This window comes from Charadrius vociferus, unplaced genomic scaffold (assembly GCF_000708025.1).
Source record: "Charadrius vociferus isolate BGI_N301 unplaced genomic scaffold, ASM70802v2 scaffold493, whole genome shotgun sequence".
NCBI classification, from domain to species: Eukaryota; Metazoa; Chordata; class Aves; order Charadriiformes; family Charadriidae; genus Charadrius; species Charadrius vociferus.
In genome coordinates, this window is record NW_009647581.1 from 32,400 (window position 1) to 47,092 (window position 14,693).

Below are 14,693 nucleotides of genomic sequence, written 5' to 3' on the forward strand. Positions count from 1 at the left end.
TAACTTAGTGCATGTCTTTTTCTTATCTAATGATAAGCATTCACGACAGGTCCAATTTGGAGTTTTCCTTATGAAGAATGACAGCTGAGAAGTCAGTTTTGAGGTTAGAATGGCACTTACAAGTAGAAGTGTCAGAGCAGGTTAAGTTAAGGCAAAGTCAGATAAAGGATTTTTACTAGAGGATAAAAAAGTTTTAAGAGTTTGCAGTGCCTTGGGAAAATATGAATCAAATAACATTCTGCAGATCAAACAGATGTCCACAAAAGTTAACTCAAACAAATGGCAAGTTATGAAAGTGTATTAATCATCAATGATTCAAATAAAATGAAAAAGAAAATCCTCAACCCCTTCAAATGGTCTCCTCTTCCAAAAGCATTTTATTATCAGTTAAATTAAAGAGAATCTCAACTTACGTAACCTGGAACGCTTGGTGATTTAGCAGCACTTTAAATAAAGATTTGTTTATTGCAAAACCATGCAAAGGTTATATAAAAAAACCTCTTCCTATCAGAGACCTCAACTATCTATTTTTACAAAGGCTGACGGAAGCTTCCTTAATGAGATGTAATTTTTGACCTGAGATTTTTTTGCTGAGGCTATATTGTTTCAGCTGTTGTCACCAAGTCAACTCAGCACTACCGCTATACCACTTGTCCCTTTTAAAGTGCCTCTAATGCAGCTCCAAAGAATTACGTCCAACATGAACACAGATGACCTTGGAAAAAGTCCTGTGCTTACACCTGACCAGAGAGAAAGAGAACATATGTGTGCAATTAATGCACTTAAGTAGGACTTCCAGAATTTTGGGAGACAGGTACAATAGGCTGCCAAGAGTATTACTTATCACATGCCCTGCCTTTGACCCGAACAATATAACTTTGTAGAAATTTCACAGTGTAAGTATTTTGAAGCTGAAATACACAGGGCTTCTCTCCACTGAAAGGCGAAGTCCACTGAGATGGGAGTCACAACATTTATAACAAAAGCTGAACGAGTAGGCATTATCGAAGTGCATCAAATACTTCTGATAATGACAGTGTGATGATTTAAGGTCACTTCACAGATGTAAAATATGTAATGGCAGATGGTTCTTGCAGAATTCAAGACAACAAATTCAGTAACTATACTTTGGAATGAAGAGGAAGCAAGCGTGAAGGAGTGGGAAGAAGAGAAAAGAAAAAAATACTAACATCATCAAAGAGTGGATGAAAACTATTAGAGAACCACATCCATCAGGGAGAAACACTTCCTCTCATCTTTTTTAGCCCTACAGTGGTACCCGAACAAGGTTTATCATCAAGAAAAGGAATGGTGTAGAGGCAATACATGGAGGTTGTTGTACCTTTAATATATAGATATAGAAGAAATATAAACAGGCAGTTTGAGTTTTGCTACAACTTCATAGTCAACTAAGTGCATGTTCAATTTGCCATATAAAACCTTACTAATAACAGCACATTTTTCATAACATCTTAAAGAGCAGCGTATGAAATTTAAGTAGGGAATAAAACCTGCACCTCTGGCATTGTATGGAAAGCACTTAGCTTCCATATTAAGTTATTTAAGCTTGAGGCGATAATTTTATTATTAGAATGTATTTAAAGGCACTTCAGCCAAAGTATTTCCTATTCATTGTGTGTTTGATGAACACTGAAGAAGGACTGGATTTTACAGCACTGAAATGCAGAAACTTTGTCGTAAGAATAGATAAGGAACACATTCTTCTGTTAGACGTGAAATTTTAGAACTTGCATGTAGATTATCTAAGTATGGTATGTCTACTTTATAAGTCATTCATAACTTTTCTTGTGTTGTAAGCAATTAGTGATGGACAAATACGTTGTCAATAGGGTTATTTTATGACAGCAAATCAATTATCCAGAAATTATTTTTCAGATGTGAAAACAGACAACTGAATGAATTTATTCCAATTTCCCCTCAGTCAAGATCAGACAGATGGCATGGCCTAATTATACCTGCACTACTGCACTTCAGACAATTAATCTAAAAGCCATTCTAAAAGCAAGAAGCAACAAAATTCAGCCAAAATATCCATTAAAAATAAAATAAAATAAAAAACTTCAGGGCAGTCAGCTATGATTCAGTAGTTGACTAATCAATCATTTTGTAGTAGTAGAAATTCAGTGCATCCAATTTAAAGTTATTTTTGTGAGTAGAAGTGAAGTTCTTAATCACAGACAATCTTCCAGACATCATTACTAATCCAGATGTTGGAACAGTGAACATAAACAAAAGTAGTGATCATTACCTTTAAGCGGTAGCTTTGTTAATAATTGAAGTAGTAAAGACTATTAAATAAAATAATGTACTCAACAGAGAAATGTGACTGTCTCTTTCACACCACCCTGTATATAAATTAATGCATTTTCGTTCTCCAGTTGCTTTGAAGAAGGTTCTACAAGAAGTCCTAAAACTAATAACAATAACCTCATAGCATCCAATGATACTACACAAATTCATAGAACTCATTGCATAAAGTAACTGATTCCTGTGACTTTCAAATGTCAAAGACATCTTCTTTACTATACTGCAAGAAATGCCTGGGCAAAGAAATCTCTCTCCTTTTTTTTTTAAATACGTATATGCAAGGCAATATGCAACCTGCACACATAACTGGTGGCAACTCAATATAACAAACAAGAAAACGAATTACTTAATGTACAGAAAGTAGATTTTGGAAACTGAGGTTGATTGGGGTCCTGGAAGGGAGCCTGTTAGCAGGCTCCACCAACTCAACTGAGAGACAGTAGTGAAGCATATAATACACTACATTACAAAATACAGCTATATTAAAGCTACTTTCAATAGAAATATACAAACCTGACTTTTAGGCAACCTATGCACGTGATGAGGCAAACACAAGTAATTCACACAGTACATGTCAACTATGTAACAGTATCTACATTTGGCAGACATTAACCAGTAGCAGAAAATGTCCTTCCAATGCTTTACACATCTTCAAAGGCTGATCTGGTCAGGGAAGGAAAAGGGGTGTAGGAAAAAGTAGGGAAAAACCTAGCAGCTCCTTGCCTTGAGCAATGACACCAAATGGAAACTAGAATACCAATGTAAGGGGTGCACAATGGCCAAACAGCATCTTAAGTACACTCTGCCATACTTACCTGCAACTCTTTTACAACCCGCTTGATAAGGTAAGTCCCAAGTTCCACACCTTGCAGTCCCTGCTGAGTCAAACTGATTGAGTAGAAAATCGCTGTTGTAATTTTGTCTGTATCTTCTGTTTCTAAAGGTGGTGCTTCTTTCACTATGGCCTGGGAAAAAATGAATTAAAAAAAAAGGTAGCAGTAGTTATTATAATCATTATGGGGGAAGGGGTCTTTCTTTCTAATTTTCAAATGTATTAACACTTTCCCCCCTGTTTTATTCATCACCCTCTGTGAGAAACAACAAACATCTAATCAAAAAGTAGAAAGAAGAGTTGCTTATCCATTAGCAAATGCAGGAAATAATTGCAACGTGGTTTAAAATTTTCAGAAGTAATCACAACCACTTTGAAGCTTTAATCTCATTTGCTATCTTTTCTTATTTATTTCTCATCATTCCTTATTCTTCTTGCACTTAAACAAAACCCCATAATTTCAGCTTACATAATACAGATGATATATAAAATATCCCTGTAATTTTTAAGTGCCAATTCTCTCATCTCTTAAAAAAAGGAAACAAAAACAAATATTCCCAAATTGTACCAAATCACAGATATTAAAAGAGTTACACTGCAATCTGAGCACTTTGCTGTGTACTAAATGCATCAGTGACTGTACCTGGATGCTGCTGGAGATATCACTGGTTAGTGCAACATGCAAGACTATCAACGGTTCTCCTGGGATTGCACAGTGAGAAAAAAAGTAGCATCTTCTATATGACCCAACTCGACGCTTCATATCAACCCAGTTTCTAACAGGATGCACAGCTTCAGAACTCAATGAGAAAATAAAATAAAAGTAAAATTATATATTTTTTTCATTTAAAGATAGAGGTCAGCTGCCAACCGTACAAGCTCAGGACTTTTCCCATTGATGTCAGTGACAAAAGTCTCCAATCAAAAGGGGAGAATCCGGCTGTGAGAACAGTAAAATTCATCAGCAAACTGTGACAAAGTAGACTGCAAAGGTGTATTGCATACCCACTCTCTATAGTATTCTCTGGGATACGCTTATTATGTATCTGAGATTTCCTTGCACTTTCTGTTCAGTGTAGGATATCCGACTGATATGACTAAGCCATTGAATGACTCTGGATATACTTCTAAGGAACTAGTTTTCCCAAGCTATGAAGTAGTCTGTTAGCAATCCCACAGCCATGTCTTCAACCAATCATTCAAAATATTCTTTTCTCTGTTACCTATTAAAAGTCTAGTGTGTTTGCCAAAATACGTTAAAGATTAAGCAAAATATTACTGATTATTTTTATTTTGAAAATTTAGCTTGTGTAAGATCTCTTCTCTTCAGGCTTTTTATATGACAAAATGCCATACAACGTAACTTTGATTCAGTCACCTTCAACTTCATCACTACAATTTTAAATATTTGACAGAAATTCAGAAATAAATGTTTGAGATTTTAAGGAATGTTTATAAAAAACAAGGTGCTCTCTTTACATACAGATTACAAGTGATACAAGCTCAACATGACCCGGCAATGTGCGCTCGCAGCCTAGAAAGCCAACTACATCCTGGGCTGCATCAAAGAAGCGTGGCCAGCAGGTTGAGGGAGGGGATTCTCCCCCTCTATTCTGCTCTCCTGAGACCCCACCTTGCGTACTGCATCCAGCTCTGGGGCCCCCAACATAAGAAGGACATGGACCTGTTGGAGCGGGGCCAGAGGAGGGCCACGAAGATGACCAGGGGGCTGGAGCACCTCTCCTGTAAAGACAGACTGAGAGAGTCGGGGTTGTTCAGCCTGGAGAAGAGAAGGCTCTGGGGAGACCTTATAGCCCCTTCCAGTACGTAACGGGGGCCTTCAGGAAAGCCAGAGAGGGACTCGATCAGGGAGTGTAGCAATAGGATGAGGGTGAAGGGTTTTAAACTGAAAGAGGGGAGATTTAGATTAGATAGAAGAAATTCTTTACTGTGAGGGTGGCGAGACACTGGCCTGGGTTGCCCAGAGAAGCTGTAGATGCCCCATCCCCAGAGGTGTTCAAGGCCAAGTTGGATGGGGCTTGGAGCAACCTGGTCTAGTGGGAGGTGTCCCTGCCCATAGCAGGGGGGTTGGAACTAGATGGTCTTTAAGCTCCCTTCGAATCTAAACCATTCTGTGATCTGTGCATCTCACCAATTCCAGCCAGGAAGGGGAGCCTCACTACAGTAGAAGTAAAATGCTCTTGAGTGCTGGGCACTGCATGCTGCATCACACTTAAATACTAATTCTCCACCAACGCTGCTGGTGTAGACCGAGAGGCGAAGGTGGCAATGGTGATGGAGCCGGCAGCAGCACCTCTGGGAGGAAAGGGAGTGCGAGAAGGCAGTGCTGCAAGAATCTGGGTTTGTATAAAAATTAACAGCAGCACCTCTGGGAATGTGGGAAGAGTAACTGATAAGTCTGGGAGAAAACGCAGCAGTCTACAAGTGCAGTATATGAGCTAAAGGATCAAATCATTGGGCAAATGGACCCCTTTACCATTTACTTAATTCAGTTTTTAAAGTGTGCTTTTTAGTGTGTTAATTCCTTAATTTATTTTGCCTATGGTTCAGTATTGAAAAGCAGTATCTTGAAAATAGTGGACCTGTGCAGTCACAAAAGTTTCATCACCTTCTCATCAACAAGTGTTAGCAAATTTTAGCACTTACTCACTAATTTTCTGGAGTACTTCACAAGGTGATTGCCAGGTGACCCGTTCCAAGTTTAGGAATCCTGTCGAGAACCACTCTGAAAGCATGTTCTTTAGAACTCCATTCATTTCCTGCAAACAGAAGAATGATGAACTTATCTGCTAAGTAAGCTATGTAGAACATACACATGTGAGTAAAAATAACCTTGATTATTTCAAACTACAAAACTGGGAAGTTCAAGGAAACTAATGCATCTGTTTGAGAAGATTAACCACATAATAGTTCAGATTTCCTCACACAGGACTAAAACAATGAAAACGTTTAAAGACACTGTCTATAGTAAACTGCAGACAGGGAAATGGAAGATAATGCAAAACAACGTAAATGAAAAGCAGACAATAAATAGAAGTATTTGAGCAGTCTTGACAATAAGGCTGTAGTTGCACAAGTGCTCAGATTTAAACACCATAAAAAAAAAAAAAGATGGGAAATTTGATGAAAATAAGGACTTGAATTTCACTGTAATTTTCTACATCTGAATCTCTTCTGAGTATTCAGTAGTTCATGCCTTAGGAAGACTATTAGTACTGGCTTATTAATACAAGAAAGCAACTCACGAAATTAAAAGTTTCCAGTTCCTTACCATATTTTATGAGTCATCTCTACTTTATTAAACATATTTTCCATTGATCTTTATGAGAAAGATACAGAATAGCTATTTACTCCTGCACATTCTGCACCATGATCAGCACATGGAACTTTCTACTTTTGATTGATCTCCAAGGCACACAACATATCTACTGGAGGTGACTGGAACACATACAGGCACATTTAGGCATCAGTAAACTACAAAAATGCTTCAGTTTGAACTTTAGCATGGATTGTACAACTCAGCACAGGAGCTGCACATGCACACTCAGGATGATAAATTAGAAAATTACTATCTTTCAAAAGGATGCAGATAAAACCATAGGCTTTACAGAATTTTTCTTCTAAGTATGAAAATTTTTGAGCAAGAAAAACAAAAGGAGCAGCCTAAGAACTCAAAAATCACAACAGATTTGGAACAGTATGATACAGAATTAAAGTCAACTGTAATATCAAATACTTCCAGAAACATTCATCATAATAATGAATTTTGTATTCCCTACTAATTTCCTGATACTGATCCTGATCAGATACCAATCCACCTAAATTTAGAACTAAATTAACTCCTCCCATAAAAACTCTTTAAGAGTAAAATTGATGGTAATGACCACAGTCATGCAGTTTGCAAGGTATATTCCTAACAAATCCTGGCTCTTTTCCATATCTGAAGTGCAGTCAAATTTTCCTTCAGTTTCCCTCCTTCTTACCTACTCCTTCTACACTTACTAAGTTGTGTTAGTGAAATACATAAGCTTTTGTTTGGCATCTATCTTTGTTTGTGCAGAAATGGACACTATACAAATGATCTAGAAGAAAACAGCTATTCACCTGCATAGAAAATTGTCATGCATGAAAATTTTATGCTGTATATTTTTTCAGTATCATCCTCCAATATATAAGAAAAGAAGAGCTTCCTTATTGAAGCACAAGTTGACAAATATTTCAAATAATGAAAATGTCCATTGCATTGTTCCAAATACAGGTAATATCCATGAACTCTTCCACGCGGTCAACTTCCCCAAGATTTGTAAATTAGTTTTTTGTTCGTCTTTCTCAGTAGAGCTTTCTTTCATTTACAAAATAAACTGTGCTGAACGCCTCCTGCCAAATTGTATTTCCACCTGCACTTGTACTACAAGGCTGAACAAAGCCTGCATATGGTAGTAAGAAAAAAAAAAAATCGTTAAATGAATATGAAACTATGAAAATAATAATACAAAAAATCACCTTAAGTACATTTATAGGGTAAGCGATGTCCACTGGGAAACAATGGAAGCCACACAATGCATGGCACCAGCGTAAAAAGAAACCTCTGAAAAAAATACACATAGGCGACTATCTGCAACAAGTACCACTGAAGAACTGAGAGAAAGGAAGGATCACACTAAACGAAATCCGCCCTAGGAATGGACACTCTTCACAATTTTTTATTGAGGCTTTGATTAAAACGTTCCTGCCTTCTCTGTCTCAAGGTTAACACTATGCTTCGCAACAGCAGCTGGGGACTGCGGGGAAGTAACATCATAGATGTCATTAAAAAGGACCGGATTAGCTATGTCAAAACTTCGCAACTAGGGTAGTTAAGAGGGACATAGGCAGTATACTTTCCCCTGCCTAATAAATGGATCTATTGCACGTTTATAGTAAGTCTGATTTGGGGGGTTTACCAAACACATCTGTTAAACCTGTGCTGCTTTACTACCTCAGAAGAGCAGACTATTTCTATAATATGACATTACTGTGAAAAATGCATAATTACTGTTGGCTCAGGGCCCTTCAACACTTGACGCACTCTGACAATAAATACATCACTCAACAGCCTTTAGAGTAGCTGCAATCGATACTGGCAAAACCATTTTCGCTGATGCTTCTGGGCTAGTGGATTGTAGAGAAAGCAGAGCAGGTAAAACAAGCTGTACCAAAAAGAGCCCAAAATTGTTGGCATAACAGCATCTACAAAAAAGGGCGCTCTCTGGCACAGCCAAGTCACACAGAAAATGCAAGTCCTGGGCAGTACAACTGAGCAGGTACTGGCCTGCAACTTCAACAAGGCTTCCATCAGCAACAGGCTTATTGGGAAAAGCTGAATTTTAGTTCAAGTACTCTGTCATACACAGATTTGTCTGTCTTCTTTTTTTTTTTTTTTAAATACATTTTTTCCTCTCGAACCCTAGAAATATAAGCATCCTAAACAAGTATATTCTGGTTGTTTTGTTTACTCTGGCTTTAAGGTACTTCCCTTGCGAATCCTTGTTTCTGCACAGCTCTGAAGTTTTTCCAAAATAACCATAAATCACTTTGGTCAAATATCCCTTGGTGTAGTGAAAGTCTCCAGGTATTTCAGGATTGTTTGTTTTGTTTTCTTTTGTAAGGGCATACTGTAAACCAGAAAAATAAGCTAGAGTTGTCAGATCTGGGGTCAAACTAACAGATTCCTGAGGCTCTCTTGTCATCCATCTGCTTTTTGGAACACCATTTCCAGCTGCAGTCTAGCTGCTAGGAGGGAAAACTGCTGAGGGCTGCACTCCTGCTAGTCATTATTTTGAACACACTGCTCTGCATCTATTGGCAGTAACATGGCTCAGATGGCAACGAGTGACTTGGGAGGGAGCCAGTTATACTACACGGATCCTGGTAAAAGTAGAAAACATAGGAATCAGATGTATTTTACTTCTCTGAAGCAACTACAGGCTTAGCAAGCACACTCCATCCGATGGGACACAACGATGCCCGACTGAACCAAAAGCTACTTTTCAAGATGCAGAACACATTATATAGAGCTACTTTAGGTCCAAGATACAGCTGTATAAAAGCAATTAAATTGTAACCAAAGAAAATTGAAACACATGTGCTTTTGGTAGTAGTTTTGGAGGACAGAAATACTGTTTATAGGGAATTACAACTCAAGTCAACTGATCTGTCAGTTGTAAATAATAATGCTTTATAAAATAACAGGGCAGCTTGCCCTGTTGGAAGGAACCTACAATCTAGTCCAACTGCAACTGTGTATGTTGACAAAAATTCTTAGTACAGAAAGACATAAAACTCTTTATAACATCCAAACCTGTATTCAATTCAAGTAATCTGAGCAAAATTCTGAGTTGTGTTTAATATCATAGTTTATGCTAAGTTTCTGAAAGGCTTAACTCCAACAATGACAGTCTCTACTTAGGTTCTCTTATTTTGTAAATTTACTGGTAAGTAAATTCTTATTTTTGTTTCAGAGGCCTTTCTAGTCACAAAATTACATCTCCAACATTCCATTAAAAAGACAAAACACATATTTATTATTCAGCATCCCAATTTGAAATCTGAGCAACAAGACATACTCAGATTAATATTTGTAATTACCAGCTATACTTCAGTTTCTATTAGCCAAGTATAATAAACTGTGATTTTTTTTTTTATTATTCTTGTTACAAGACAGCAAATTACAGGCTTTTTGATCCTCACATCAGGTCCCTATTTATTGGGCAATAAATGGGAAAACTCTTCTGAAAAAATTATTTTTTTCACTAAAAAACCCTGCCTCTTTGATGAAAGAAATATTTCCATTTCCCTCTCAAACTACTAAAAAATAAAATACCCCTTACAATGAAAATTCATACGCAATTATTACATATAAACGTAATATGAAACAACAGCAACTAAGGCTCCATGCATATCAAACTGATGGCTCAGTTATTGGTAGTTGGTGGTTAGATATCTGACAGGGCTACACCAGCAGTATTCTGCCAGCCTCACAAGAGTCCATGGTTTAGGAATGTTTGAAGTTTGCCACATATTTAAAAGTGCCTTTGGGGTTTTTTACAAATTTGTTTCAAAATACAGATACAGAATACCCTTGGTGAGATACTGAAAAATACACCCATCAGCAAAATGAGATTCAATAGTGTGATATAAATAAAGAGGGACTGATTTCTGCTTGTTTATTACTAACAGTAATGACTGCAGTGGTAATGGCAGTGTTGAAAACTTCCCTGGCTCTTGTGTTTTATATTGTTCAATGTCTTATTCTTAAAAAAAAAGAATTTTTATTTCCCTTCCCCCCTCATTTAGACAACGAGTAAGTTGTGCACATGCATTTTCAAGTGACTTAATCACCTGTATATGTTATTTTACTGTAATATTTGAACAAATACAAAATAGAAATGCTTTATCAACCAATATCTAACAGTCTAAGCTGCTTCTTTGTTGGTATGTTTTGAGGAAATAGAAAAATATAAAATATTTACAACACAGCAGTGGGTAATCCTTCTTTTAATTGGTCTTTCAAAACCCCAAGTAAAAACTAAGAGCTGTCTACGAAATATTTTAGACAGTTTTGGCAAAAACAAAATCTCAGTAGGCCATATAATGCATTCTGCAATTTTCCTCCAGCATCAAGAAGATCCATTTAATTTTATCTCCACATTTCCTTGTCAGTGCATATACAAATACACAGAAGTTATAAAATTCTTGTTGCACATTTGCCTTTAGAATTTAATCAAATCTAGAATAATGAAATGGCTATACAGGACTTCTGATAGATAAATACCAAACACTTGTTTTGACAGAAAAACTTTTAACTTTCATTTGTTTCTCTCGTTAAGGACTTCTTAGATCTTTAAAGCAAACTGTTGCAATATTTAGACTCTCAATATAGCCACGGTTTCACCCGAGTGAGCAAATACTCTAATCCATCGATGAATGCTCACCAGTGAGACCACAGTTCTTTCAAGGCAGTACAACTGGGTGAAATAAATACAATCTTCTGTGGATGTATGTAGGCAAGACATCTATCACCACAAATATTTTCCCTCCCCAAAAAGCCACGTACAGCCTACACACAAAATATTCTCCCTTAAACCCTGTTCTACCAATTCCTCCACTAAAATTTAAACCCGTTTTCCCTGATTATACAAAGGGCAGTGCTCAAATCTGTGAGAAAGCTTTAAGAAAAAAAAATAATTCAAGGAAAAGTCCAACTTTAGGTCCCTGCTATGTCTAGGAGTGGCTGCTATGAGGGGAAAAGTACCCTAAACAATCATGGTATTTCTTTTTTTCTAGTAGACTAATACAAGAACAACAAGATTACAGATACACTCCAACTACTGCTTAATTATGGAGGCAGGTTTATTTATAAATCAATTTGACAAAACTGCTATCTTTTTCATTATCTTTTGCCAGCAACTTGAACCTCCCACTGACTTTTTCTAAATCACATTGAAAGATGAAGAATATTTTAAAAGCAATAGTTGAATGATTTGCTACCTGAAATGATAGTGTTGCGAATTTTTCAACTAAGTCCATATTTCAAATGCTGAACTGAGTAAGCAAGCAAAATATAAAAAAATCTCAAGAGGAAAATGCTGGCACAGAAAAAGAAGTACTGCAGATGAGAGGGTTCTGAGCAGTAAGAGGAAGAACTACAGTCAGGAAACACATTTTCAGCAAATTTCACTCTGTGAATTGCAAGGGCTCAACCAAAAATCAACTCCTTTAAAAAGACACTGGAAAATGTGCGTGTCCTTCAGTGGAATGAACAGCACACATGACTAGAACATAAGAGAGAAAAAAAAATTCAGATAGCATCACAAAAAAGAATCAGGCCCAGCTTTACTGTAATTTGTCAAACAAGGTATTATGTGCCAGTACTGTTTTTCTGGAATGGTCATCTTAACATTATCCATGAGGCTTACAGCAGTAATAATTGAGTCATATATTTAATAAAAAACAAAAAACAACCTCTGGAACATATTATGCTGAAGAGAGACTTTTCTTCATATGTCCTGTACGTGTTTTGGTGGACTCATTGGCAAAAAGGCTGTATAGCTTCAAAAATACTGTTTACCATTAAATTTTTGCCATCTGATTATCAAGAAACTTGTGTCAAGAGTATTCATCACCTTTTACACATCCACAGAAAGACATTTACTATGTCATAACAACTCATCACTGAGGATGCCTGTAATTTTTCTGTCTTGCTCTAGGTGACAATTCTGCTTTCTAATAACTAACTAAAATATAAACTAAACCGTATTTGCAGCATGTTCCTTCTCCTTGCACAATCCGTCATTTTAAGTATTTCCAATGCATTGTTCAGGGTTTATGTTCAAGATCTATGGGATTCTTCCATTAAGGTAGTCACCATTCTTCTCAATTTCTTGTAAGTCAGCTTTTTCAACCCAATTTGCCTTACATTGGATCCTGACAGCCAGGGCACTATGACCTCTGGTTTAATGGACACTGCTAAGACAGTTCAGTGACTTCAGCGCTCAGAATCTTTCACATGTCTAATAACGAGAGGCATTTTGGAGTGCAGTGCAGCTAGGCACATGTCACGCAACACATAAAATCAGAGTAAGTTAGGCATTCACATTTCTTCATTTACTTTAACTATCAATTCAACTTAAGAGGTGACTTATGAAAGATGACTGAGGGCATTATGAAGATGCGTATACTTGGGAGTAACTAAAGACAATACTGCACCAGTTTGCAGCATATCATCTACTTTGTTAATGATTCAGGAACAGTGAAACCAATGGAGAAACAATCAGCAGGTAATTTCCATTTTCCAGTTTTAAAGTAATACCTTAAGAAATTCCAGCGGACAAGAACTCATCATATGTAGTAGTGAATCCTGACACGTTAACATTCATTCCAACTTCCAGAGCTTTTCTATACCTTTTTTGTCTCTTTCCTACAGTTAGGGAAACCAGCAAAGAAACATTCTGAAATTGTCCACTACAAGATCCCCAAATATATGCTGTATCTCGAGAACAGTTCTCTACTCACGACTCAAATTCTTTATTAAAAAGAAAAAAACCTTTAACACCCCCCACACCCCAATCTATAGTCTGAATATCCTGCCATATAGTTTTCTCTGCTCTTGACATTTAGCCTCAAAACAAGTAATACAGTATTCCACAACTACAGCTTAAGGTATCAAATTAAGTACACATGCCCTCACACCGCTTCAGCACAAACCACTTGCACCAGCTAGTAATCAGCTCCATTGCAGTGACTGTCAAGATTTTCTGCAGGCTGGGTGCTCCCTTGGGTGCTCATAGTTATTCTGGTACTCTACTTGCAATAGAAACAAATAGATTTTAAAGGCCGACCAAGATGCTTATTTCAGAAGCAAGACATAACACCTTTCCCAGACACACTAGCAAGAACACTGGAATAGCACACAGTTCTAGGTCTCGGTTGCCATGGAAAACAGATGACAATGACCCAAATGAAACTCCAAACTGAAAAGAAACAGTATCCAAGGTAAATTCTTACAATCAATACAGTCACAAACAAAAAACAATGCAAACCAGTTATAGCTTAATATTTCCTGCCTTACGTGGTATTTATCACCAATTCCCATTTTTAGAATATATCACATTTGAAAAATAAAACTGATGAACAAATACAAAAAAGACTACAAGAACACATATGCAGGACTAAGCCCAGCCACATCATGAACCCAAACATTTAAAAAAGTATTTTGAGAAGACATAACAGAATGCTTATAACAGTCCTTTTACTGAAGCTTTAGTTTTGCAGACAGTACTTTCCTACTCTCAAATGGGTTTAGTATGTTTCTGAACATGCTGTATTATTTGACTTGTGTACATTCAGCTGTTTTACACACTTCTATCCTGCTAGTTTTGCAAATTCAGTCTGTTTTTACTGAAGATGATCCAACTGGATGTGGAATCTTACCAATGCTGTTGCTATTTCAGTTACGTGATGACTGTGGATAACTGACAGCACTGACATCAAAACATCCTTTTCTTGTCAAACTTAATTTGGATCTGAATATTGACAAACAAGTTATGGTCAGTGCATCTGACCAACTTCCTGTGTTTCTTCACTGCCTTCTGGGAAGTCCTGTCACCTCCTGCCACTGTCATCTGCTACATCACGCCTTCCTCCACACCCGCATCACCTCGCTGCACCATGTAACCACTGGGGATGTTCCACCTCACCTATTTTCTACACACGACTTAGTTAAGTCATGACAACTCCTTTCTTCACCCTTAGCACGACATGGCTGCCATGTCACTTGTGGCCCTGTATCGGACTCAAGAGTCACACCGCTACACGCCACTCCTGCAGTGAGCTCCTGACGCAGCCTGGCAGCCCCAACATCAGTGGCATTATGTCATGCTGCGTCAGTGTGGCACTCCATCCACTGCCCTAACGCCAGCCCTTCGCAGCCCGCAGCCCAGCCTCCCGCTGCCACTTCGCTTTGGAGAGCCCA

The 14,693-nt window shown here is 37.5% G+C and overlaps 1 protein-coding gene across 1 annotated transcript in view; it reads right to left on the bottom strand.

Moving 5' to 3' along the window:
* Window positions 1-14,693, bottom strand: part of MLYCD (malonyl-CoA decarboxylase) — a 102,800-nt gene that overhangs the window by 6,480 nt on the left and 81,627 nt on the right. Inside the window, exons 3-5 of the mRNA XM_009880950.1 lie at window positions 5,828-5,940; window positions 3,804-3,960; window positions 3,144-3,293 (exon numbers count right to left, since the gene is read on the bottom strand). Coding sequence (XP_009879252.1) covers window positions 3,144-3,293; window positions 3,804-3,960; window positions 5,828-5,940 — 420 coding nt within the window. The remainder of the gene's footprint in view (window positions 1-3,143; window positions 3,294-3,803; window positions 3,961-5,827; window positions 5,941-14,693) is intronic.